Raw genomic sequence first — 27,576 nt, 5'->3', positions numbered from 1 at the left:
ACTAGAAAATTCCTGAAGAAATTTAACTGGGGCCTGCCAAAGTGTGCCCGTCGGTTTGGACCCAGCGTTCTGATGCTAAGAATTTGCATCAATGCTAAAGAAAGCTGCAATGTAATCAATAGAATCACAAGAATGTTAAGTAAACTGGACATGCACCATTCAGTATGATAAAGTAAGTGTATTAGCTAAAATGAGCAAAAATGCTAATGTTAGCGTGAATGCTCTCAGTAGCATGTGGGATATTATTAGAATGTTCTCTGTAATTTACTTAATTCCTTCAGAATACTAAACATGGCAGATAAGTAAGAAAAATAGGTAATAGCTTATTTAAGCTAAAAGGCTATTGCACTATTCAGAGGGGCATATTGAGGCTTTTATTTTGAAATTTGCAGTAAGCTTCATATTAAATGCCCACACTAATCCAGTGTCTAAGAGTGCTTTGGATAAACCAATCACGTCAAGCAAAAATGAGCAAATATATGATGTAAAATTGCCAAGGCTTTTATTTTGAAATTTTCAGTAAGCGTCATAAGAAATGGTCAAACTCATCCCATGTGTAACAGTGATTGTGTTGAATCGGTTCTATAATGCTCAAAACACAAGTAGTTCTAAAGGCCAGCTCAGTCCTCCTCTGTAGTAACTGACAGTTCCACCATGTTGTAGTTCTAACCTTCAGTCTTTGTAGTTCTAAAGAGCAGCTCAACTGTCATGAGAATGAAAAACACAGGGAGAGATGGAATCCTAATAGTTTTAAGCAGTTAGTTTTTCTGATTAATAAGTAAGAAAAATAGCTAATAGTTTATTTAAGATAAGACTAATAAAGCATTCTAATATTATTGCATCGCCTGACGGCGATGCATTATTGTTCTGATAGTCCTATTTAATATCATTAGGTCAAAGGTTAATGCCATTGCACTGGCTTGCTGCGCAAGCCAGTGCCATAACCTGAGAGAAGAATATAAAGCATTCTAATATTATTGCATCGCCTTACGGCGATGCATTAACCTGAGGGCAATATGAAGGCTTTTATTTTGAAAAATAAACATAAGCTTCATATTAAATGCCCACACTAATCCAACAGTGTTTGGGTTAAATCTCTTATTTACTGGCCTAAACAGCCAGTAGTTCTAAATGGAAGCTCTGTTTTAACTGAGTGTTAGTTAGAACTACAGATATGGTGTTCTGATAGTCCTATTTATTATCATTAGGTCAAAGGTTAATGCCATTGCACTGGCTTGCTGCGCAAGCCAGTGCCATAACCTGAGAGGAAAAGATAATATAGGCAGAGATTTTTTCAGCGCCTTACGGCGCTGCACTCACCTGACAGAGATATTGGGGCTTTTATTGGGAAATTTCCATTAAATGAGCAAAAATGCTAATGTTAGCGTGAATGCTCTCAGTAGCATGTGGGATATTATTAGAATGTTCTCTGTAATTTACTTAATTCCTTCAGAATACTAAACATGGCAGATAAGTAAGAAAAATAGGTAATAGCTTATGTAAGCTAAAAGGCTATTGCACTATTCAGAGGGGCATATTGAGGCTTTTATTTTGAAATTTGCAGTAAGCTTCATATTAAATGCCCACACTAATCCAGTGTCTAAGAGTGCTTTGGATAAACCAATCACGTCAAGCAAAAATGAGCAAATATATGATGTAAAAATTGCCAAGGCTTTTATTTTGAAATTTTCAGTAAGCGTCATAAGAAATGGTCAAACTCATCCCATGTGTAACAGTGATTGTGTTGAATCGGTTCTATAATGCTCAAAACACAAGTAGTTCTAAAGGCCAGCGCAGACCTCCTCTGTAGTAACTGACAGTTCCACCATGTTGTAGTTCTAACCTTCAGTCTTTGTAGTTCTAAAGAGCAGCTCAACTGTCATGAGAATGAAAAACACAGGGAGAGATGGAATCCTAATAGTTTTAAGCAGTTAGTTTTTCTGATTAATAAGTAAGAAAAATAGCTAATAGTTTATTTAAGATAAGACTAATAAAGCATTCTAATATTATTGCATCGCCTGACGGCGATGCATTATTGTTCTGATAGTCCTATTTAATATCATTAGGTCAAAGGTTAATGCCATTGCACTGGCTTGCTACGCAAGCCAGTGCCATAACCTGAGAGAAGAATATAAAGCATTCTAATATTATTGCATCGCCTTACGGCGATGCATTAACCTGAGGGCAATATGAAGGCTTTTATTTTGAAAAATAAACATAAGCTTCATATTAAATGCCCACACTAATCCAACAGTGTTTGGGTTAAATTCCTTATTTACTGGCCTAAACAGCCAGTAGTTCTAAATGGAAGCTCTGTTTTAACTGAGTGTTAGTTAGAACTACAGATATGGTGTTCTGATAGTCCTATTTATTATCATTAGGTCAAAGGTTAATGCCATTGTGCCATAACCTGAGAGGAAAAGATAATATAGGCAGAGATTTTTTCAGCGCCTTACGGCGCTGCACTCACCTGACAGAGATATTGGGGCTTTTATTGGGAAATTTCCATTAAGCTTTATTTAAAAATTACACACTAATCCTGTGTGTAACAATGGTTTGTTAAAATCAGTTATAAAATGCCCAAAACACAAGTAGTTCTAAAGGCCAGCTCATTCCAGAGTGTCCTCCCATAAATCAGCTGCTCTGGCCTCATGTGTTCCGTTGCTATGGTAATGGATCAGCTGCTAACTGTCAGTGTGTTTGAGACAGAAAGGGGGGAAAAAAATTCTATCTTTGTGAGACACCCAGCCAATTAATATGGAAAAAGCACTCCGAACAAACCTTTGCCGTTCAGGAACCGTAATACATATTTGAAAACCGTTTGAAGCGTATGAGAGGGCTATTTGTCTTCTCCGATAGTACCGCAATTCATATTTTTACCTCATTCACAGTAATTGCAGTGATGAGACAAAAAATTGTGCAGAAACTTTTCAGAAATACATGGAAGTGAATCAGGGAGAGCGTCAGTTACCCTGTCCCATGATTTCACTCTGAAGCACCTTGACAGAAAACCGTAAATGCTAGAGAAATATCGAACACATTTTACCGGAGCAGGCATGCGTATCAATGTCATGACCGAGTTTGATACCAATCGGGCGATATTTGTGGGCGTGACGGCGATTTCAAAATCGCTTTGGGGTCAAAAATCTGCTTAAATTCTCACTCTAAAAAAGCGGCAGTTGGTGTCAGTTATGCTCTGCGTTTCGGCAGTTGGAAATTTTGCTCTTTATTCGCTTTTTACGTCGCCGTCATAAGTCCGATTCCTTATAAAAATAATAGCACACCTGCCGGGAACGAGCCGCACGTTTTGATACCACTTTTATGGGTGGGCTCGCAGCGGTACGAGCCGCATTAACGGTGACGGAAGAATAAGTTAAGAATAATAAAGAGACATTCTATTAGGTGTAGAACAATAGGTGCCTGCCATGCAATGCATGGAGGCAGTGACTGACTTGCTTCGCAAGTCAGTCACTGCTCTCCTTATGCATTGCTATGGGGCAGGCCCCAATTAGTAAACAACAGCCACCTCCAGTTCAACATTCTCTTAAAGAAACTGGTACACAACTAAAGAGCGTCTTCTATCAGAGGCCTCGTCAGCATGGCTGCAACACAATCTGCTACAGGAGACTCTTCCTGTTCACAGCCATCAGCATCTACAACAACTTTTTGAAGGAAATTAGATGATACGAGAACCAATATTTGATTTTCCTAGCTACAAAAGGCATGAGTCTGGACATGGTAAATCTTCTTAGGATAGTGACCCTAAATACATAACCAGAAATTCAACAGAATGGTTTAGATCAAAGCAGATGCATATTGCCCAGTCAAAGTCCAGACCAACCGCTAAGCACAAACCCTTTCATTCCTCTGGCAGATTTAGGTTTATGGCAATCTTTTAATTTTGCCAACACATTTCTTCTGACGTAATTTTACAGGTTTGGACCAACTTGAATCTGACAGATAATCTGTAGAGTGATATAATGATTAGGGTAATGGTATGGAGACTTTCAAACCCCACGCTCATCACCAGAGATTTAAATCATCATAAATATGAGTGGAGACATGAAAGAGTCAGTCAGTAACCATAAAGAAGAGCATCATTGATAAAATGCCAGTACATTTTTTTTTTTTTTTATGGTTACTGATTATCAAGAAGCGTAAAGATCATTTTGGCTTCCATTTTTGGAAGCTAAAAATGAGGCGAATTTCTCCATCTACATCCTCACGTTTTGTTACTCCCCAACGTTCCGAACACGGTAATGGCGGCGGCGGTGCACAAAGTAGCTGATAACTGAAACTCATACAGAACTCAATACGGTACCTTATTCTTCACAGAACCCAATAATATAACGCAATATAACATTACTAACATCACCAGCTTACCTGCAACTCAAAATAGCTCAGTTTAGTGTGGTATGGTCGCTAAACAGCCGTCACATCCATTTTAGAAACGGTCTTCTCTTCCTGTCTGACAACGCGATATTTCCCTGAGAGCGCCGTTTCTCCCTCGACCTCTTCGTCGTTGGTGAAGAGACACTGACCCCTACTGGCGAATTACGGATATCGTTGCCAAAACAATGACAGGTGATGAATAACAACATACTCTGTTTTATAACTAAAATTAATTAACCTTTGTGCTCAAAATTCCAAAAAATACAATTAGTAAAGAACAACTAAGTCACAGAACAATATAAATTTACATAAAGTATTATGTTAACATGGCCTATGTGTCACATTAGTGAAAAATTTCTGTGTTGAATGAAAATAACTTGAAGCATAAACCAATAATATTGAGCTTAACAGTTAATCTAATTGAGAATTCCTGTTGAGAGATACTCTATAAATTTTGTAAAGTCATACACCACAAAAGGTTTCAGCTTTAAGGGTGGCAAAATGCACACCACACTTTCCAGATTTCTGTTTGTAAAAAACCTTTGAAAACTATTTATTCTTTTCGCTCCACTTCACAATTATGCACAAATGTGATTTTGACTTTCACATAAAACTACAATAAAATAGCAGAGGGTGTGAATACTTTTGCAAGGCACCACACAATGCAACAGATATGCACCTGTCAATTGAGTTCAGTTCAATAAAATTCAGTTCAGTTCAAATCAGTTAATTTCACTCAATTCTAGTTTGATTCAGTTCAGCTCAGTTTAACTTCGACTGAATTTATGTCACTCAAATCAATGCAATTGTGTTTGCTACTATTCAAATGACTCCTTGAACATTTTTTTAAAGGTATGCTTTTCATTAATACTTCTTTATTATGTCAGTTCATGAGAATATCGTAGACAAAAATAATTTTCTTAAAAGGAGTTTTTTGGAGGGGCGAAGGATTAAAAATTACATATATATTTTATGTTATTCTTTAAAAAATACTGGCTTGTGTTGATTTTTTATTTATTTTATTTTATTTTATAAAATGAGCTCAGAATTATGAGATAAAACCACGGGTTGAGAAAAAAAGAAGTACACAACGAGACTATTAAAGTGAGCACAGAATCAACTCGGTTTTTCCTTTTTGAGTTTCCGGATTCATCCCCCCGGCCGGTCTCCTGCTATTCGGTGTTTTCCTTTAATAAGACCGTCTGTCCTCTGACGTCTCCCATCAGCCACCACCAGCTCCCTGGGACCGACCTCAACCTGCGCGTGGGAGGAGGAAGAGTCCAATCAGGACGCAGGATGTTTTAAAAAGAAAGACCCGGACTGCACAAGACGCGTCCTCGTCTCCTCCAGTCTGAGACGGAGAGCATCTCAGAGAGTATCGGGTTCTCGGTAGGTCCTCCACCATCCTCCATCCTCAGACGTTTGAGTGGCTTTGTGGTGAAGCTTGATGGAAATTATTGATCTACCCGGCGCGCGCCTGCGGTTTCGGCTAAAGACTGACGACTTCACCAGAGCGGATTTTTTTTATTTTTTTAAATTTTTTTTGGCTGCTGAGAAAAAAAGAGGCCTGCTAGTTTGAGCTTAAGCCAGGTGTTCGCATAATAACATATAAAAAAATCAGATAAAAAAAATTAAAATACTAAAAAAAATATATATAAAATAAAAGAAAAAAAAAGATGCTAACAATAATCGTATCAGAGTGCTTTCTTGAGAATAATTGCTCCAGAGAGCAGCAATCATGTCTTGCAGACTTGCAGAGCCCGGATGTAGTTAAACTAAAAAAAAAATAAAATAGAAAGTTCTGCTTGGATTTACTGGTCGGGGCTTCAGCTCCAGTTGTGAACCACATGAAATAATCCCTGGTCACTGGAGAAGGATGTGGACGCTGTGCTAATTATGTGAGAGGATGATGTCAGGTACTGATACCAGCCAACGAGCCAGCCAGGACGGGGTTTTTTCTTCTTCTTGTTCATCATCATCATCTTCTTCTTCTTCTTCTTTCCCCCCTCTGTGCTGCCTTCCAACATCCATAACCTCACTGCGGTGACCCGGGCTCGCTGCACGGTTACGCTCACATCCTCATGTCGGATAGCCTATTTCTGGATCTGGATCCTCGGCAGCCCTCACACGTCCATGCACGTCGGACGGGTGCTTACTTTATCATTCAGAGTTGTAAATCATCGCTTCGGGCAGAAAACGCGCAGCCATATATATATATATATATTTTTTTTTTAGAACAACTTTATTTTATTTTATTCTTTAACTTTTTACTTTCTTTCCAACCATAAACCATAAAACCTTGAATCTAACACGGGTTGTGATCCCTGGTGCCGCAGAAGATGGATGTTTAAAGCAGAACCATACACAATGCCTGGCATATATAATTTTTTTTTTTTTTGGGAGTAGAAGGCATATGGTGGATTTTCCCCTAAAATGAAAGAAGAAGAAAAAAAGCCCCAGCGTCACTCATGTGCGTGTCATTACATTAAGCTGTGAGTGAACTGCCGGTCCATTACGTCTGTAAAAAACTCCGCGATAAAGTTAAAAAGAAAAAAAAAAAGAAAAGAATAATGTAAAAAAAAAAAAAAAAGGAAGCTCCTAGCCAAAATGCTTTTATTTTTTTATTTTACAATTCATTGCTGGATGAAATGTCACGCAAACAGAATGTCGCATAAACGTTTGGAGTTACGTCGCAACTTATTCAGCCTCATGCTCTGAGTTTTGCTGTTTTTGACCTGCAGTTTGAAATGCTGACACGAAGCGGAGGCTTTGGACAGAAAAGCCTTTTGTTTATGTCTTTGGTTGCTGTCCGTGGTCCTGACAGTCAAATTTTCATATTAATTCATTTCTACCCCCCTTTTTTTTTTTTTAAGATATTGTGTCCAGTGTCGTGTCACATCACTTGGACTGGCAGCTCTCATTAAATGTAGACATTATAGGTTTTGTTAAAGCGCTTTCATAGACCTGCTTGAGCTAATGGAGAATCTCTCAGTGGGTCGAGGGCAGTGGCGTAAGCGGACGTTTTGGGGGGCCAGGTCCGCAAGTGGGAAACAGGAACCGCAACGTCACCTTCCTGAAATAAATAGAACCACCATACAAATAGAAATGACTGAGCTTGTTTTGATTTATCATGCAATTCATTGATTTGTTGCTGACGGCGACAGAACGAAGCAACAAATCTGTGCCCATGGCCTCCCTGTCAGAAGACGAAAACAGGAAAATCGAGAAGGAGAAACCTATTAAAGGCTCCAAACGAGGTTCACTACTAACAGAAACACATTGTTAGAGTGGCCTAGTCAAAGTCCAGACCTAAATCCATCTGGCAGTCTAAGACTTGAAAGCTGCTCCCTTTGGAGTTCTTTCTCTTTTTTCCCTTTCCAAATGCCACTAGAGAGCGCCAAAGTATGCAAATATACCGGTTATCACGGTTTGAAACTCAGCGATGCTGGAGTTATCTTGACCAAAAGGGAAAAGTTTCTCACCGCAAGAGTCAATGGATGGTCTGAGGTGCTGATAGGATCGAGACAACAGGGGTCAAAAAGGTCAAGGATTAGCGCTGAGCTCTGAACTCAGAGAGCACTGGGACTAAATGAGAAACCAAGATGCACAGACCCCCTTTCTTAAGCTCAGACACACACACACACACACACACACACACACACACACACACACACACACACACACACACACACACACACACACACACGGTCTTGTTAGCAGAAACGGAAACATAGGAAGAGATATACTGCCCCCTGAGTGGTATGAGGCCCTTGAGGATCACTTCCCGCCTGAGCAGCTCTTCTAAAAAGTTTGCAGAGGTCAAGTAAACAGTTTGTACTGAGCTGTCAGATCTGTCTGTCTCTCTCTCTCTCTCTCTCTCTCTCTCTCTCTCTCTCTCTCTCTCTCTCTCACTGAGTGTGTTTTCTGTCTTTATACAAAACAAAGTAGAAAAAAAAGAAATCTCAAACTAGCATCATACTCTCATACAGTGTGGTTTTGCCTACTCGTAAAGTCCTCCTTGTGTTCTCCGCTTATTGCATAATGTCAGAAAATGATGTCTGCTTACATAGCTGGCCGCGAAACTCGAAATAAAAATTTTTTTAAAAAATTGGTAAAGCACATCGTGGCTGGCAAGAAGAGACGCGCTCGGCTCGTCTTGGAGCCGAATTTCCACTTTTGACGACTGGTCCGTGTCGACCCCTTCCGTCCTCCGAATGAGTCACGGCCCCGCGCGCCGATGCCTCTCTCTCCAGTGCGTGTAGGACATTATGCTAATTTCCCCGGGTGTCTGGGTTCCTCCGCTCCTCCGGAGTTCATTATTCGTAATTGCCAGACATGGCTGAGAACGCGGAGAATGCGAACCTGAAACCGAGCGCCGAGCCTCTTTTCCACGCAATCCATATTCAGGAAAATCCAGAGAATGTTCCCAATCCCCCCGGCCTTAGCAAAACATATGGAGATGGAGATGGTGTAGATCTCCCTTTTCAGCATGTGTATACACACACACACACACACACACACGCACACACACACACACACACACACAGCTAGATTGGCTCTATTATGTCTTGGAATAATGTAAACCAGCTTTGCCTGGTTTCGCCCTGCTTTCTGCTCCCGTCTCCATCTCTTTGGTTTCACAGTGCGCCGCTGACACGCAGCCATGGCAGCGGTTGTGGCAGCAACAGCAGCAGTGTGGCCCCTACACCCCAAACATCCCCCTCCCACAATCCCCAGGCTGTTGGACCCCCACCGACCAAAAACAACGTTGGTGCAGACAGAAAGGTGGAGAAGAGGTAAAAGCCCTTACTTTGTTTCTTTTATGTTTTTTTTTTAATGTACGATTTTATATATACGATTTTTTTTTTAAAAGAACAAAAAATCGTGATACTGGACCTCTGGTTATCTTCTTCTGGCTGCCATGACGCCTAATTGGTTGGGACGTGCTCCTTTCAGGTGTTTATTTTAGCTTTACGCAACTGATTTTGCTCCCGTTTTAACATTGAAGGTCACTTTTAAAAAAAAGTTCCTCCATATGTTTCACACTTTTGAGTTGGGAAACATCAAGTAAATCAATCCATTTTGGTGAGCATTTAGATAGACATAAACCAAGAAAAACAAAAAATTAAAAGAAAAGAAACTAAATGAATTCTGAGAGCAAGGAGAAAATCTGCTAAAATTACATTTAGGAAAACATAAATTAAATGTTATTTGATAAATGTTCTTCTAAATAAACAAAAATAAATAAATAAATAAATCAATGAAATTCTGGTAAACATAAACAACTTATGTAGAAATAAAATAAAATTGGATAATTCTAATCAAATAGACATTTATAACTAGATAAAAGATTAAATAAATAAGATTTACACAAGAAAGTAAATATATACCAAGAAAACTTACATTAAAAAAATAAAAAAATAAAAAATCAAATAAACATGCAGAAAATTCTACTAACTGAGAAAAAATAAAAATAATGTAAGAAAAAAATAAAAATAATGTAAGATGTGTTGGATGAGGTAAAAATCTGACATTGAGAAAGGGAAGAGATAAGTTACAAAATACCGGCTTTATTTTTATTTATTTTTTTAAAAATAAACATGTACAATCACAATGCCAATTTCACTCACTGTTGTCAGATCTGTTTGTCCCTTCTTATAAAAAAATAAAAAATAAAAATAAAAAAATAAAAAATCCCCTTTATGAAACGTACCAGCAGAATCTAACCGCGTCGCTTTAGATTTCAGTTCCTGACAAGTGTTCATGACAAGGAGCGTAACAATGGAAGATAACACGTAAACTTTACATAGGAGCAACACAAAGTACAAGTATACACACTGATTGTTAAATAATACAGGCTTTTTTTTCTCTCTCTCCGTGACAGTTTTTTAAAAAAAACAAACAAAAAAAAAAGAATAACCTTTTTTTGTGTGGTGGGAGAAGAAGAAGAAGAAGAAGAAGACGGATGAAGACAGTATGGGATGTCAGTGCTGCATTCATTTCCTGTTAGGTTGTCAAAAGTGAAAAAAAAAAATAAATAAAAAAAGAGACTACAAGACATGGGGTAGCAAATGTTAACAAGGCCGTGTTTTAAAATCTGTTGGAAATATCTCCCTTCTGTTTCTTTTTGTTTCTTTTGATATTTTACCGGCTGTGCGAGCCGAGGCAGTTGGGGAGGGTGAGGGAGAGGGGGAAACGCGACGTGACATTTTTCCAATATCACGAAGCGAGTTTGGAAACTGAGGTCGCGTGCAAACCTTCAGTGAAAAAAAGCTTGAACCCACTGATCCCGTGTTTCTCTCTACTTCTTTTTTTTTTTTTTTTACACACATGCAAGGGGCTACATTACCTGAAAGCATTAAATAACAAAAAGGCACGAAATAATACAATAATCTCAATTTTTTTTTTTTTTTTTTTTTTTTTGCTTCAAACAAACACCAAGTGTCTTGGTGGGATCAGATGTATTTGGCCAAGTGTTATCCGTTTGGGCCCAGATGGCCGCGTTCAGGACCCAAAACCACGAGCTCTGCTGGCAGCCGGCCGCGAGTGCTGCTAGAAATAAAACAAGAAATAAGTGCTTTTATCAAACAAACATACAAGTCTCCCATATTATCTTTCTTTTTTTTTTCTTTTTTTTTGGTCACCGGTTTGCTGCCAGCAGCTGAATCCAATCACCTCGTTTTTTTTTGTTGGGTTTTTTTTGCACTTTTCCCCTGAACCCCAGCACTTTTTTTTTTTTTTTTGGGTTCGATGCTCCTTCTATTGCTGCAAGAGAATGTTGTTTTAGGCTGGGACGTTAGATATTAAATCTTAAAAAACTGTAGATAAATAAATGTCTGAAGGAATGCCATGGTTTAAATTTTTTATTTTTTTTTTTACTTTCCTTGTTTTCTCTTTCTTTCTCACTCCCTGCGTGTGTGTCACACACCAACCCAGACTTTTTCAAAGTCATCTTCTGCACATGATATGAAAGCTATAATAACCTTGGCCTGTGGAAGCTATAATCTGGAGTGAGCTTTTAGCCAGCCTGGATATGAAAAAAAAAAAGAGAGAGAGAGAGAGAGAGACAGGGAGAAAGAGAAGCACATATAGATAATTTCATTCGGGGATTATTCCAGTCCTGAGGAGTTTATGTATCACAAAAAACAACTTAGCCTTAAAAAAAAAAAAAGGGGTCTGACCTGATGCTGTAACTTGTACCATCTTTGGACTCGCTTCGATTGTTCTCAGATTGTCAGGAAAAGCAGTTTGTAAGTGCACAAAATAAAAAATAAAAAAGAGAAAATTTCCATAAACGGATAATTATTTTCTTCCCCACCGAAGCTGGCTTTAATGCCGTGTTGCCGAGAGGCACGATGCGAGTTATTGCTCAATAAATACCAAAGGTTTAATTCCCAGCCAAATGTGTGTCGACGCCTACCGAAGATGTTGGCCTCCTAATGTGTCGAGCAGTTACACTGAATTTTTAAATTTATTTCTTTATTTTGTTTTAACACATCAGAAGAAAACATGTTGCAATACTCTCCGGAAATTAGATTTTGTATTCCAAGCGATTATTATTCAATCTTTTCGGGGAGGAGGGAGGGGTGGGGAGAGGGGCAACTACAGCAACGACAACAACAACAAAGACAAAAAAAAAAAAAAAAAACTCTTTAAATTACCTATCAAAGATAAAATTAACTTAGTCATATAGATGCATCAAAAATATTCAGATTACACTTCTTTGACTCAAGTTTCAAATACAATACATAATTTATGGCTTTTATAAGTTAAAACTAGAGAAAAAACAAACAAACAAACAAACCAAAAAAAAATAACAAAACGCTTCAATCTACATCAACGTCATAACCCACAATGTACAAGTTAAATTAATTGGTTTAGAGCAAAATGAATGTCCACGCCGCTTTTTGGTAACACACGCTTCTCATCTGCTACTCAGTGCTTAGGTTGCATCTCCATATTGTACAAAAACATGCTCTGCAAAAAAAAAAAAAAAAAAGCCTTAATAAAGTACAAACGCGTAAAAAAAAACAACAACCAACAAACAAAAAGGGGGCAGTCTTTTACAAACGTCGACGCAGCATCCCTTAGCTGGTGGGGCTGCCCTAAAAACTGAAACAACGTCCCGTCTGCGTGGGCTTGGTGAATCAAAAATAGTTTTGTTTTTTTTGTTTTGTTTTTAGCGTGTGTGTCTTTTCTTCTCATTACTGCTGTGAGAATGGCTCCCTTTGTAGTGCCTCGGTCCAAACACATTCCAGGAAGACAAGTCGGTGCAAGTCTGGTCTTTTATTTCATTTTTCCCCAACAGCCTCCACACTTCCCCCACCATCGTCATCATCATCACCGTCATCATCATCATCATCGCTGCTTTAATTTCCAAGCAGAAGGTGGAGACAGCCGAGGAGAGGACCCCCCCCCCAAAACAAAAGAAGAAAGAAATCCCCCTTTTCATGATATGAAAAAACAAAAGGGGGTTTTGTGCTTGTAAACCGCGACATCACTTGACTTGTCATCCGCGTGTCCCCCTGGTCTTTCCTCAGTACGGCCTCCAGACCGCTTCGTCCATGCGGCCGCCGGGGTTCAGCACGGTCGGCGAGTTGCTGTGGCTCCCGTCGCCGTCCACCCCGCCCTCCGTCTGGCTGGGCAGGTTGGGGTTCACCAGCGAGGTGCCCGTGGAGGCGCTAGTGCAAGGCGGCACCATCCGAGACGGCGAGCGGTCGCCGCCGGGCACCATGGAGAACTGGTACGAGTTGGAGGAGGCGCCGTAGTACAGATACGGCGTGCTGCTGGTCTGGAAGGGTCCGCTCTGGCTCTGGGTGGAGCCCGGGTACGGCGGGGGGAGGTAGGTGTGGTAGTGGGCGCTGCCGAGCGTCATGGCCGAGGTGACGGGCGGGGTGTAGGTGAAGGTGGCCGGGTAGTGCATACGCGGGCTGGAGAAGCGGCTGTCCGTGATGGAGGAGAGGCTCGGGAACTGGCGCTCGAACTGGCCGGGGAACGGACTCAGGTCGGACGACCCTGAAAAAACATGGAGGAAGGAAAAACGCCGTTATCAACGCGGGGATCTCATACATACGGTCAACTTCAGGAGGTTTTTGGAGCATTACGGCAATCGGTCAGTGTATTTAATTGAAGTGGCATGTGACGAGGCCAACAAAAGGAAAGTAGTAGATAATCAGGAAGTAGGATAGCCTCTCAAGAATCCCCCCCACAGAATAATGAACAAGTCACTTTAACAACACAAAGTCTTACAAAGTATTTTTGGTTTAGTTTCTAGTGCAAACATCTTAGTACACTGGAAGTAAACAAAACTAACTCATAAGTAACATTTCTGCAAGAAATTGCTTACTTATTTTATATAAATAATTCATTAATACAGATAAAAAGTACTAGTTGCATTGGGAGATCATTTCTCTTAAGACATTTTTCCCATGTTATAAGTGAAATAATCTGACAATAGTGGTTCCATTGGTAGATTTTGGGTTTTTGCAAAATATATGTTATATGTTTGTTTTTGTGATTTCTTCTTCTACAACCAAACAAAATAAGTTTCATTGGGATTTTTTTTTTGGTTTGGTTTGGATAGACCAACACAAAGTAGGACGTAACTGTGAAGTGAAACTACACATGGCTTTAGAAAATAAACAAACAACAACAACTGTGGTGTCCTGGGAATTATTTGCACAAGCAGCTTTCCCTGCACATTACAGCTGCAAGTCTTTTGCGGTATGTCTCTGGTAGCTTTGCACACAAGTTTTTCCGTCTACCCTCGGAGCTAGCTGACACTTAACCAGATCGGATATAAAAGAGGCAGCGCTTTGTATTTTCCAGGCACGTTGTTTCTAGTTTTGACAAAAAAGGCTCAAAAGAAATCCGACGCCCTGAAATTGGCGCCTGTCTCTTTAAGAAACTGAAGCTCTTTTCGACACTCGGCGCGTCGTCACAACAAGCTTTCTTGTTTACAACCGCTTTTAGGGGAGTTGGGCTGAGGAGCGGTTGGTGTGACGAGCTCAGCAGACAACCAGATGTTTGCCGATAGCTGCTACCGCTAGTCTGGAGGAGCTGAGTGGGAGCAAGTATTTAGATTTTGCCAAACGGTTGCCACGGGAGATTTAAGGATTCCTCAAAGATACATGAAAGAATCAAGTCAATGCTCCAGCATGAGAATTGACTTGTCGTTTTGTTTCATGAGGGAACAAAATGACATAAAGCTAAAGAAAAAATACATTTTAAATAATTTCTAAGAGTCTCATAGGTTTTCTGACTCAATGACCCAACATGTAGCTCATCCATATTCTCATCACCTTTGCCTCTCCCTAATGAGGAAGTAAAGTTCGACACACTTTAAATTTTTTTTTTTCAAGCTTGAAAATCACTTTAAAAAAGAAAAGAAAAAGAAAACGTTATTAAATTTTGAATTACTTTGTGCCTTTCTCTCACATAAAATCCTAATAAAATAGTTTGCGGTTGTCACGTGGCGAAATGTGAAAAGGGCCCAGCAGCTCATTGCACGGCACTGCAATTATACATCTTTTTTTTTTTTTTTAGCGCCTCAGTTTTAAAACCTCTTGCAGAATAATTGAATTTAATAAACAAACAAACAAACAAACAAAAACCCCTGCTGTAAATTTAACAGTCATTTCGAGCCCGATATGTGCGTATTCATCAACTTGCAAAATTAACGTTGCGGTTTATGGAATAGCACTTATCTATAAATACTATCTGAATCACCGATCCTGAGTTTTGATAACCACTGCTGAGCTGCACGTGCCCCAATGTATTTACACATCCGCGCTCCTCTGCGCGGGTGTGTGTGTGTGTGTGTGTGTGTGTTGGCGCATGTTTACGCGTGTCTAAATTATTGTTTATATGCGTATGGAGTCGGTTTGTGCGTGCGTGTGCCGAGAGTGGATGTGTGTGAATACTGTATGCACATAAAAAAAAGAAGAAAAAAAAAAAAAAAGAGGCAAGTTGGGATGAATCAGGAGCTGCACATGTGGAAACACTTTGTGCAGAAACAGTTTCCATGAGATCCATAATGAGGCAGGGCTGAGCTCTGATGTGGCTCCTCTCCTCGCCTCCCATCGGCTCCAGTGTGTGCACGCGTAGGCGTGTGTGCGTGCGTGTAGGTGTGTAGGTGTGCGCACGCGGGCGTGTTTGTGTGCGACGGAGAGAGCCGAGCGGGAGCTGCTCCATCTCACCCTTCGTTCCTCTTTTCGCTTCATCCCTTAAAAAATACCCAAAAACCACTAACTGGCTGTGGCGAGCTTCGCGCTGGGCGAAGAGTTGAAGGAGAATAGGAGGTCCTCCTCCTCCTCCTCCCTCCCCTCCATCCGTCTCCTCTTGGTGGTTTAGTCCAGCCATGGCGCTCTTATCATAAATCACAAGGCGTCTTCCGTGTCACCATGTCTGCTCCGAGAGGACAGGGGGGGGGTTGGGTTGGTGGAGAGGAGGGCTGCGGTGTTTATGTGCAGGGAGGGATTGCGAAGCCGGGGTTTGTCGCTAGCGTCAGATAGCATATGCTGCCAATTAGAGCCCTTAAACTTCCTCTTTCCACCAGATTTGTTTGATTCAAATAGCAATAGTGGGCGACTGTCTCTGTTGTGGGGCAGTAGTGTGATCTCAGTGCTGTTCAATAAAATACCGACTCTTGTTTTTTTTTTTTTTTACTTTTTTTTTTTTTTCCTGGCCTACCCCGATGCTCAGAGGGGCCCTGTGATGATGAGCCAGATCAAACTTTATTAGCTGAGAGGAAACCAGAGTGTAACAGTGTCTAAATGTTTGGAGGGGCTTTTCAAACAGCGAGGCGTCATTTCCGAATTAGGTGTTATGACTCGGTTTGATGAACTTTTTGCGACCGCTGCTCAGGACATGGGCTGGGTTGCTAACAGGGGCGATATTAAATATTTTCCAGGAACATGGTGCCATTTCACGGCACCATCGAGCAACTATGTCACCTTCAGTTGGTATAAAACAAATGCTAAGCATAACTTTTGAGTATTTGGGCCTCGGTCTCTTTAAGAAGCTCCTGCTCTTAAAGGAACAACGCTTCCCATTATGCATCATCCTTATATTTACAACCGTTCTCAGCAGCGTTGGTCCTAGACGTAGTTTGCATGATGAGTTTAGAGGACTTGCAGTTCCACCAGACGTTTGCTAACTGCTGCTGCCGCTAGTCTGGAGGAGCTGAGTGGGGCAGAAACTCTGCTCCATTCGGCATTGTTCTCTTAAGGCGCAGTGTCAGAAAGAGTAGGAGCTTCTTAAAGAGACAGACGACCAACTTCAAGGCATTAAATTGTGAAGTAAAATATCTTTTAGTCATGTTTGATATATACAACTGAAGGTACCATAGTTACTTGATTGTGCTATAAGATGGCACTGTGTGTAGAAAGTACATAACCTTGACCCTTTAATTATTATGTGGAAGGATAGTGAATAAACATCATAATATCACCACACACCTGCCAGGGTGTTGTCATTTCCGAGAGGCAGATAGAGGCCTGTGGTAACTCTGGAGGAGCTGCAGAGATCCAGAGCTAATCTGACAGAGCCCGTTACCACGGCAACTACAGGCGGCGCACTCTGAAAATCAGATCCGCACGGACGAGTCGCAAGAAGACTTGTTGGACGAAAGCTTCAGAAAGTTCCTTGTAAAGTTGACCTCAAAGGTCACACAGGAGGAGACCCAACATGTGACCCAAACTGAACTTTTTTTTTTTTTTTTTTAAATGTTTGACCCAAATGCAAAATGCTAAATAAGTCGGAAAACTGGCTCATTTCATGGGGTGCACCTTCCCCAAGGTGACAAATTCAGGCTACGGAGATTATATTTTATTTTAAATCAGACAGAGAGAAGTTGGTTTGGGCTCCTTTTCGAAACAAATAAACATTTTCTTGCCTAAAATTACATGACATGACACTCATTTAGTGTGCATTTGATCATTTGTAGCAAAGGATGCATCTGCAGCTAAAAGAAACTATTATCAACATGTGAAAGGTTCAGTACCTGACTTACATCAACACAGTGCAGCTGCATACTAATAATAATTATTAGATTTTGATTGATTTTGATTTGCAAACGGTGCTTAATAAGAGATTTTGTTTTATTTCACAGAATCTGAACCGGGTGAAGCTAAAATGGCCACTTCATGCTTTGGGTTCGAACATATTTACAGAAAAGTCACTTTTTTTTTTTTTTTTATCTTGTGTAGATATTTTTTATGCAGTCCTTTAATTACAGCTCAGAGTGTGTTTTCCTTTTACCAAATTTGAGCCTGTATACTCCAGCTATCGCTTAATCAATGACTAAATTAGTTGACGCTTATTTTGCTAATCGATTCATCTCGATTGATCGGAATTCAGCCCTGCTTAGAACGGCCTAGTCAAAGGCCAAAACTAAGTCCAGCTAAAAATTTGCGTAAAGTCTTACGTTTACAGATAGTCTACTGCAAGCTACAAAGAATAATAATAAAAACTAGAAAATTCCTGAAGAAATTTAACTGGGGCCTGCCAAAGTGTGCCCGTCGGTTTGGACCCAGCGTTCTGATGCTAAGAATTAGCATCGATGCTAAAGAAAGCTGCAATGTAATCAATAGCATGTGGAGAATCACAAGAATGTTAAGTAAGCTGGACATGCAACATTCAGTATGATAAAGCAAGTGTATTAGCTAAAACTAAAATGAGCAAATATGCTAATGTAAGCATAAATACTTTCAGTAGCATGTGGGGTATCATTAGAATGTTTACTGTCATTTACTTACTCCATAAAGTATACTAAACATGGCTAATAAGTCTGAAAAATAGAAAATAGCTTATTTAAGCTAAAAGGCTAATGCTAATGAACTGCCTTGCTGCGCAAGGCAGTTCCCTAACCTCGGATAAACAGATAATGCAGAATGATATCATTGCTACCTGCGTTATTTTGAAATTTGCAGTAAGCTTCATATTAAATGCCCACACTAATCCAATGTGTAAGAGTGCTTTGGATAAACCAGTCACATAAAGCCAAAAAGAGCAATTACATGATGTAAAAATTCCCAAGGCTTTTATTTTGAAATTTTTGTTAAGCTTCATTTGAAAGGGTCAAAGTCATCCCATGTGTAACAGTCATTGGATTAAATCAGTCATATAACGCTCAAAAAGCAATGACCTGATGTAAAAATTTTCAAGGGCTTTTATTTTGAAATTTTCAGTAAGCTTCATTTCAAAGGCTAGACTCATCCCATGTGTAACAGTGACTGGGTTAAATTAGTTATATACAGCCCATAGCAGCAAGTTTTTCTAAAGGCCAGCTCAGTCCTCCTCTGTTTTAACTGAACTAGTAGTTCGAACTACAGTGATGCGTATTTGTAGTCCTCAGCAGCTCTCCCTGCTCTGGGTTCCGTTGCCATGGTAAATAATCCTCTCTGCCAGCTGTGAGTGAGACATCCAGGGGAGACAATTCTCTGTTTGAGCCAGCCAGTTTGACTAAAAAAGCATTGCAAAAACTGTTTCCGTTAGAACCGTAATACATATTCGAAAACCGTTTGAAGCATATGAGAGGGCTATTTGTCGTCTCACATAGTCCGCCATTCATATCTCTACCTCACTCACAGTATTAACAGCGATGAGATAAAATAAGTGTGTGCCAAGGTCTGAAATTTTTCAGAAATACATGGAAGTGAATCAGTGAGATCTGTCTGCTACCCTGGCGCATGACTTTGCTCTGAAGCACCTGGAGAGAAAACTGTAAGCGCTAGATAATTTTTGAAAACATTTGACCAGAGCAGAGCACGCGTATCAATGTCATGACCAAGTTTGATACCAATCATGCAATATTTGTGGCGTGAGGCGAGTTAAAAAATGATTTGGGGTCAAAATGTCGCTCTGACTCTCACTCTAGCAGAGCGGCCTTCACACTCTGATTTTTCCAAAAATCAAAACTTTGGTCGCTTAGAAAGAAGTTGTGGACAAACCATAATTCATATCGACGCGTCTTCACTTTAAAAGAGATCAGACGTATCTACAAAATGAAGTTTGAATGGCGTTTCTACATAAAGTTATGACGACACAGAAAATCCTCAAAAATAGGGTATTTTTAAGATTTAGAGGTTGCCTCATCCCCTTGACGACGAGATTGCACCTGGTGAGCTCGTTAGTGATTTTGGGGTCGTTTTTTTGCTTTTTACGTCGCCATGGTAACTCCAAATCCCACCAAAAGTAATAGCTCCAATGCCGGGTTCGAGCCGCACGTTTTGATACCACTTTTATGGGTGGGCTACGATGCGAGCCGCATTAACGGTAACGGAAGAATAAGTTACTATAATAATAATAAAGAAACATTCTAGTGGGTGTAGAACAATAGGTGCCTGCCATGCAATGCATGGAGGCAGTGACTGACTTGCTTCGCAAGTCAGTCACTGCTCTCCTTATGCATTGCTATGGGCAGGCCCCAATAAAAATAAATTAAAAAGCGGCGACACACCCTAAGGAAGGGTGGCTCTATAAAGTATTGACAACATTTTATTTCCCTTCTACTTTCCAATTATGCTCTGCAGCTCGCTTGCCAAGCGTATTACATACAACTGAAAAGTGACAAATTGTGAAAAACTTAGAGGGGCATCTCAGTTTCTGTTCGCATGACCTGCGGTACAGATAATGTTACGGAGCCTCCTGACAAGGTGTCAACATGATCTCTGGGAATCAGCGAGCCTGAGGCGCATCACATCGCGCAGGTGTGCGAGCGGGGGGCGTCGGGGTCGGGAGGGGAAAGGGGGGGAGGCCAGGCTTCGGAACGAATGCGCGTGCGCTCTCGTGCACATCTGCCACTTGGAGAACAAAAGCAAAAGAGACTGACAGGGCAGCTGGCTGGGTTTTAAACCTTTCTGATGCAGAGTCACACGGCTGCAGCGCTTAATCACTCGCCCTCGCTCGGGGCACATAAACATACTAACATACACCCACACACACACACACACACACACACACACGGAGAGGAGGGTGAAGTACGCTAGAACAAGGAAACAGAGAAAAAGAAAGTTAGAGAGAGAGAAAGAAACCTACACATGGCAGCAAGTCAAACAGGTGTACTGGGGGGGGAGAAACTTGTTTGGCGGCATGTGAAAGCCTTGCGGATCAAAACCCCTAGGTTACAGGAGTCTGAGAAATGTTCCCCGATTTCAAAACTTTGGTTGAAGCTTTGCTTATAACACACGACTCCATTGTTGCATCAAGAGCGCAGACTCAGCATTCAGATCGACATTAAAACAGCCGTGAGAAGATATTCTGTCCGAGGCAAAAATCCAAACCCTCACAATGGACTAGAGACATTTGATTACTCACAAGTGGATGAAATAGATGCCTGTGTTCACCTAATTTCTGGGCGATGTTGCGATGCAGATTCTCTGCTCTCAGCTGGTTAACAGCGTTGCCTCGTCTTGAGAGAAAGAAGCTCCAAAAAACGTCCAACAGGAGAAGATTTCAAAGTGGTTTTCCAGCATATATCTGAGTATAACCCTGCATCACTGCAAACTACACACCATAAGTGTTTTGATTAACTGTGGGTAGCTTGACATAATCTTTCTTTTCCGAAATAAAGTCGAGCCAAAATAAGCAACTTCACGTTCAAAAACAAGCGCAAAACAAAAAGAAAAAAAAAAAAACGCAACCCACGACTCATTAAATTTGCAAGCGACTTTAGGAAAAAAACTACAACAACAACAAAAAAACATGCCTACAGTCACTCAAAATACGCAGAGCTGGCGACACTTCTTGTTTGGGCTGAATGTTAATTAGACTGAATGAAAAATAACCGCAAGTGAACATGTTCATTAATGTCATTTTAGAAGCAGATCGTGACAGGATTTTATTTATTTTTTTTAAACCCTCGTCAGTCAAAATGACCGGAAACGAAAGAGTCTAGCGCCGGGGTGCCCAAAGTGGGTCCTGGAGGGCCGGCATCCGGCACGTTTTCGTTCTCTCCCTGGTGGTAGCAACAACCTTTTCAGCAAGTCGGTGTTCTTCTTAGGCCTCCTAACGATCCAGGTGGATCCAGGTGCGTTAAACCAGGGAGAGAACTAAAACATGCAGGACGCCGGCCCTCCAGGACCCACTTTGGACACCACTGGTCTAGCGCAACCTCTGCACAGAACCCCTTCATGAACGGCTGGACATTCCAATGCTGCTTAGAATTGTCTGTAGTTATTTGTCAAGATGAATAGTTCAATTCATTCAGGGACACAGAGTTGTGTCTCTGTCTAACTCAAGTGTTGTTAATCAGCCAATCAGAAGCTTACAGAGCCAGGACATTAACCTCTTAGCTGTCCGAGATTCTTCAAAGTTTTTTGAGTGTATATGAATTTTCTCTCTCTCTCTCTCTTGTTAGTTTGGCATTTAAAGCAGTTGGCCATTCAGATTGTGACAGGAAACCTTCCGTCTGATTTAACGCTCCACAGTGAGGGGACCTGCGTTTATGCGCTTTCGTGATGCATTAAGTTATTAGACGTTTATCTTTCCCTAGAGAGTAATGGCTCTACCTGGCAAGCGTCTAGGCACGTCACTGATGGCAGGCAGGCCCGTGCCTCGGCTGGAGGAGAGGGGGGTGGTGGAGTGGACAGAGGGGGACGCCATGGGACTCAGGTAGGACGGGTACGGCTGTTCGTACGACCACGGAGGAGAGGACTGGGACTGACGAGGGTCTGATGGGAAGAAAAGAAGCAAGGAAAGGAAGGAAAGGAAGCGAGAAAAAAAAAAAAGGGAGAATAATTACAAGTGCCCCGACATGCACATTCAAACACTCCAATCAGTTTCGCTAAAGTCAGACATTTACAGCAGCTTTGGACTTTGTCCCCCCCACCCCCCGGCCCCTCCTTGTCTCTTTTCATCTGTAGTTTTACTTAGGATTACAGATATCACTCGTGTGTATTCTGGAAAAGGTCTCGCCAGTGACACAACCAATGTTTACCTCTGAGGAGAAGATCTTCCTGTTTGCCTTATAAAACTGTGTGCTCGCAGCTGAGAAACAGAAAAGCCTCGCTGGCCCTGGTCCAGGATGTAAACATGCCACGCTAAATACCACAGCGTGCCAGACTCTGTTATTGTGTCTGTGCAGCGACACAACAGACCGGCAAGGCTTTTTCTTTCCTTCAGAAACACTGTAAGCTGTAGTTTGTTCTTCTTAAGGCTACTGGAAGAACAGACTTTGTAATTAGTTTAATACATGAAGTTGGGCTTGAAAGGGGAGGAGGGCGAAAGAAAAACACATCAGCAAGCAGGCAGAAAGTTGATATGCAGTGGCAAGAGAAGCTTTTCCACTTTTTGTCACGTTACGGTGTTAAACTTCAATGTAGTTTAAAGGGATTTTATGAGAAACAAAGCGGTGTGTTGTTGCAACGTGGACAGAAGAAGATGCTTTTGGACTATTTAACTACAAAACAAATAAATAAATAAGGAAACTGATTCTCAATTGGATTTCAGTTTAAACTTTCTCAGCCTTGTTCAAAGAACCCCAGCAGCACCACCCTGCCACCACTATGTTACACAACAGGGATGCAATGTTATTTTTATGCAATTTTTTTATCCTTCCACAGTCAAGCACCACTTTGTGTTCATCTCCTGATGAAACGCATTGAGGTTTAGTGGTTGCTATGTGAAAAAAAATAAAAAATAAAAATAAATAAATACTTTAGCCATGGCACTGTTTTGCATTTAAAAAAAAAACAAAGGACAAAAAGTGCAAGCAGATGAAAATGTACAGCTAGAAAAGTTCAGGGGGAAAAAAAAAGCGTGAGGGGTTGAGTCGAAATGGGAATTTTACTCTTACGTTACGATTTCAAAAACGAAAAAGAATCTGAATATCATTCGGTAAAACGAGTCGGCGCTTTAAGCCAGAGCGTGTAACACACGCTGTTTAACCATGCCTCTAACGATCCCCTTAGAAGCACTACAATGCCCGGCTCCAAAAATAACTGAGACTTAAATAACCACGTGCGACGGGTTTCCCGATTTGGGAGCGATCGGGTGGCGGCCGTGCCCGACCGTGAGAGATGGTGTTACCGTCAGAGCCGGAGACTGATTGAGCGGCGGGGCAGAGAGGGACAGACAATCTCAGACGCAACATAACACGCTCCGCAGACTCTCGTGCCGTCAGGCCGCGGCTCCAGTTGGGGTTTGATGTTTCACAGCGGAGCTCCGAGTGGTTCGGCCGGACAATGCTTGGCAAACGCTCAGCGGCCATAAAGCTTGTGGTGCGAGTTGGAGATTAGTCTCGAGCATCTTCGGTGTCGCATTTCCAACGCATTGTTAAAGAGGACAAAATGTTTCAAATGCCTTGTCTTGACATAAAACATGAAGTGTAAGACGGGTATGTGTGTCATGTGTGCAGTCATACGTCTTTTCTGCAGCTTTAAGGCCAGGCTGATGTTTATGTTGTAAAAAAAGCTGCAGATGCTTTTTTTTTTTTTTTTTTGGATTACACTTAGAGATGGGTAGAGTATCCAGCAAATGTGCTCAAGTAAGAGTAGCACTACTTGAACATATTATTACTCAAGTAAAAGTAAAAAAAAAAAAAACTGGAAACATCCAAGAGAATAAAAAAGTATTTGGTAAAAAGTCTACTACTTCATTTGAGATTCAAAAATCACATCATCAGACAGACCAAAATATGAAGTTAAGTGGAAATTTTGGTATTTTAAGGATCAAAATGACTATAATTTCCATAAGTAACAAAAAAAAATAATGTTCTGAAATCAGTTTGTTTGTTTTTTCAATATAAAACTTTTAACTATGTGAACAGGTGTGTCTGACCTTTTGGGTTAAAACGTGTTCGTTCTTCAGTCAGTGGGTAGAGAATCCAGAAATTGTACTCAAGTCAGAGCAGCAATACTTCATAACAAAATTACTCAAGTGCAAGTAAAAAGTACAGCATTGCACAAATACTCCTAAAAGTAAATGCAACTGAGTGAATGTAACTAGTTGCTTCCTAACTCTGCTTACACTCGACGCCTTGTTATCTCCACCCTTTAAACCGCAGGTGGATGTTTAACTCTTGAACTACTCGCCCAAAGCTAACCGTAGTAGCTCACCTGTAATCTGTGTCTGACCCTGCGGGTTGAAGGTGTTGGCTGCGGTGTTGAGAGCTGGCCGGGGCGTTTGCGTGGGAACCGTGACCCTCACCCTCATCCGCTCAAGATCACTAAGGCGCTCTGAGAACAGGCCAGTTTTGGGCGGGTCCTCGAGTTTCTGACGATGCCCTGAACAAAGCAAAGCAAAAAAAAAAAAAAAGAAAACGAGAAGAAAAAGGAGGGGCTACATCAGTTATGATCATGTGACAATGGCAGGACTTATCATTTTGGCAAAGGTAAGACAGCTTGAGACAACTACTGTTAGAGGTTGTTGCAACCAGTGTGTGGGTTTGAAAGTCTTTTTCTGACCGGCTTTCCTGTCCTTTCTGAGAAAAAATGATCCCCACAGCAAAGGGGGAATAGTCGGTATGGTTGGTTATCGGTACCAGTTTTCTGCCACACATTGGTGTTTTGGACGTGACTTGTTACCACAAAGTATATCAAGTGTAAATGAAACATTCAGTTTGAATGTTTGCTGCCCTGTTGGTTCATCCATCCATCCATCCATTTTCTATTCACCCTTTGTCCCTAATGGGGTCAGGAGGGTTGCTGGTATCAATCTCCAGCTACGTTCTGGGCGAGAGGCGGCTTCACCCTGGACAGGTTGCCAGTCTGTCGCAGGGCAACACAGAGACACACAACCATTCACACACACACTCACACCTAGGGAGAATTTAGAGAGACCAATTAACCTGACAGTCATGTTTTTGGATTGTGGGAGGAAGCCGGAGAACCCGGAGAGAACCCACCATGCACAGGGAGAACATGCAAACTCCATGCAGAAAGACCCCGGGCCGGGAATCGAACCCAGGACCTTCTTGCTACAAGTCAACAGCTCTACCAACTGCGCCACTGTGCAGCCCCAGTAGCTGGTTCACAATTCAACAAATATCCTCTGCAAGATGACAAGTCAGATCTTTAATGCTATGACTCTCAGTTTGCTTTTCCAAGTCAGTGGAAAGATTTAGGCCACTTTATGGCACTTAATTCACAAAAGGCTAGGCTAATATCTAGCATTGCCTTGTATGACAGCTTAACAACTAAGAGAGAAATATACAGAGACTCTGGAGATGAACGTGTTTTGCTTGAACCTAAAGAAGCTTGAAATAAACTAAATTTCTTTTCTGTTCTCATAAAGGCCAAGTAATATGACATGTTTTATCATTTCTATGCTGATGATATTCAGCTCTACTGTTTTTCACTTTGTCTCTTCGGCTGACGCAGAGATTTAATTTATGTAGTACTACTGGAGACCGAGCTTTTCCGCGTTGCGATTGTTTTGAGTTAATAAAAGCCACGGCAGCTAATTGTTTTCGTAGGCTGCGCTTTGTGTGAAGGGTTACCCTCGTAGCGCTCGTTCGTGTGTTTACAGGTCCACCCTGTGGATACGCAGCAAATATGCCCAACTGTAGTGCTGGAGAGCAGAGAAGGTATTTGAAATGGCGTAGTTGGAGGCGTTGTGACGCACCAAAAAACGACAGTGACAGTTCCTCCACGGGCTAAACCACCGACTCACTAACCCACGAGCCCACCGGGAAGGTCTCCGGTCGTCCCATCAGCCAGTCCACCCATCAATACTGTTAGATATGCAACTGTAGCTGCTAGCAAATAATGAAAAATCATGAACTTAGATAACCCACGTGCGGTAAGCCACAACATACCAGACCAAGTACACTTTCTTCTTCTGAGCCCAACCCTTTTCCGTCCCTATCAAGCTTGCAGTGGGAACCCAATCAAAACCTTCCCGGGCCATGGGCCAGGTGTGGACTGCCGTTCTGTAAAGGTGGGGTATTATAAGAGGCCTACACACACACACACACACACACACACACATAGTTCTTTTCAGCACCGACACAGCACTGTGTCAGTATGTCTGTCTGGTCTTGCACTAGTTCCCCTGTAAAAGCGGTAAAGTAAATATCAAACAGTGGAGAGCAGAAACTCCTGCTGTGTTTGGCCGAGCTCCAGCTGGCCCGGGCAGAAACAGTGAGCTACTTCACAATCCTGCCCAACCTGCCTGCAGTCAGAGCTGGGAACAAAGGCCTGGCACTACACCTACAACTCAGGGTGGGTGTTGAGGAGAGCAGACATGAGGATAAACAAAAAAAAAAAGAAAAAGGGCAGTCAATTCTCAAAGACAGTCGTTTTTTGTATTTCTAAAGCATCACATAGAAAGAAAACTAAGAATGGTTTACCAAATGTATCACTGACATGCTGGCTGGAGGAGCTTTGCTGCGTATTGTGTTCAGCTTCCCAAGCTTCTGCAAGACTTTTTACCCTTTAATGAGTAAATAAATGCAAAATGACAAGAGTGGATTCTTTCAGAGCCGCCCATTACAGCTTGGCACCTTTCCACCTCTGCAACTCCGTTTTATTTCGACCTCAGACATGAAATTAAAAATCTATCTTGCTCTTCACAACAAATTATTTCACTGTGGAACAACATCTTGGAACCAAAACACCAAAAATCTTCCTGCAATGAATCACACAAGAGAGGGAGGAAAAAAGGGAGTCATTGATTGGTCTGACATGGTGCAATCATATCATTATAATTGTAGTGTGATCTCTGTGATTGGCTTGATGCAGACAAGATATATTGTTTGTAAGATCCTTTGAAAATAAGAGTCTTTGTTGAACATAGAAGCTCACGATTCTGTATTAGACACGTTCTCTTATTAGTCTGATGTCATGTTCTAATTTTTTATGTCATGTTTTATTAGCTTAGTATAAATGAAACAGCCTGTCTGATTAATCTCTGTAATGTGTTGCGCTTAGTGAAGTGAGTTACTGAAATAAGTGAGCTTTTCGCTAATGTTGTAACTTCTTGAGGACGGACAGATGTACAGACAGTCTTTATAAGGCCAAATACATCAGATTTTTTTTTTACTAAAACAACCAGATATGTTTTCAGAAATGAAGGTCTTTGTCTCTGAGCACTTTAACAAACCAACCACGGACTCCGGCCTCTGTTACCGCCTTCGTCCGCCATCTTCACCATGTCCTCTGCTGCTGTTGTGGTGTTTCTCAGACTCCACAGGAAAGGCTAAGTCTGATTTAATGTCGCACGGAGAGCGAGAAAAATATCTGG

At 41.3% G+C, this 27,576-nt stretch overlaps 2 protein-coding genes across 9 annotated transcripts in view; both read right to left on the bottom strand.

Moving 5' to 3' along the window:
• hmgn3 (high mobility group nucleosomal binding domain 3) overlaps positions 1-4,547 on the bottom strand; it is a 51,940-nt gene extending 47,393 nt beyond the window's left edge. For 2 of the 6 annotated variants that reach the window (XM_044106506.1, XM_044106507.1), the window contains exon 1: positions 4,384-4,522. The gene's annotated coding sequence lies outside the window, so the exon portion shown is untranslated. Of the gene's footprint in view, positions 1-4,383 lie in introns of all 6 variants that reach the window. The other 4 variants (XM_044106512.1, XM_044106508.1, XM_044106511.1 and 1 more) reach the window with 4 other exon arrangements.
• A 5,861-nt stretch (positions 4,548-10,408) lies between these two features.
• Positions 10,409-27,576, bottom strand: part of runx2b (RUNX family transcription factor 2b) — a 163,943-nt gene continuing 146,775 nt past the window's right edge. For 2 of the 3 annotated variants that reach the window (XM_044106484.1, XM_044106485.1), the window contains 3 exons: positions 24,450-24,617; positions 21,903-22,064; positions 10,409-13,407 (listed from right to left, as the gene is read on the bottom strand). In XM_044106484.1, the coding sequence (XP_043962419.1) occupies positions 12,929-13,407; positions 21,903-22,064; positions 24,450-24,617 (809 nt within the window). In that variant the 3' untranslated portion in view covers positions 10,409-12,928. The remainder of the gene's footprint in view (positions 13,408-21,902; positions 22,065-24,449; positions 24,618-27,576) is intronic. The other variant, XM_044106486.1, reaches the window with a different exon arrangement.

This window comes from Gambusia affinis, linkage group LG22 (assembly GCF_019740435.1).
Source record: "Gambusia affinis linkage group LG22, SWU_Gaff_1.0, whole genome shotgun sequence".
Classification (NCBI taxonomy): Eukaryota; Metazoa; Chordata; class Actinopteri; order Cyprinodontiformes; family Poeciliidae; genus Gambusia; species Gambusia affinis.
The sequence above is the reverse complement of the archived record's forward strand: the minus strand, read 5'-3'. Positions and strand labels throughout refer to the sequence as shown.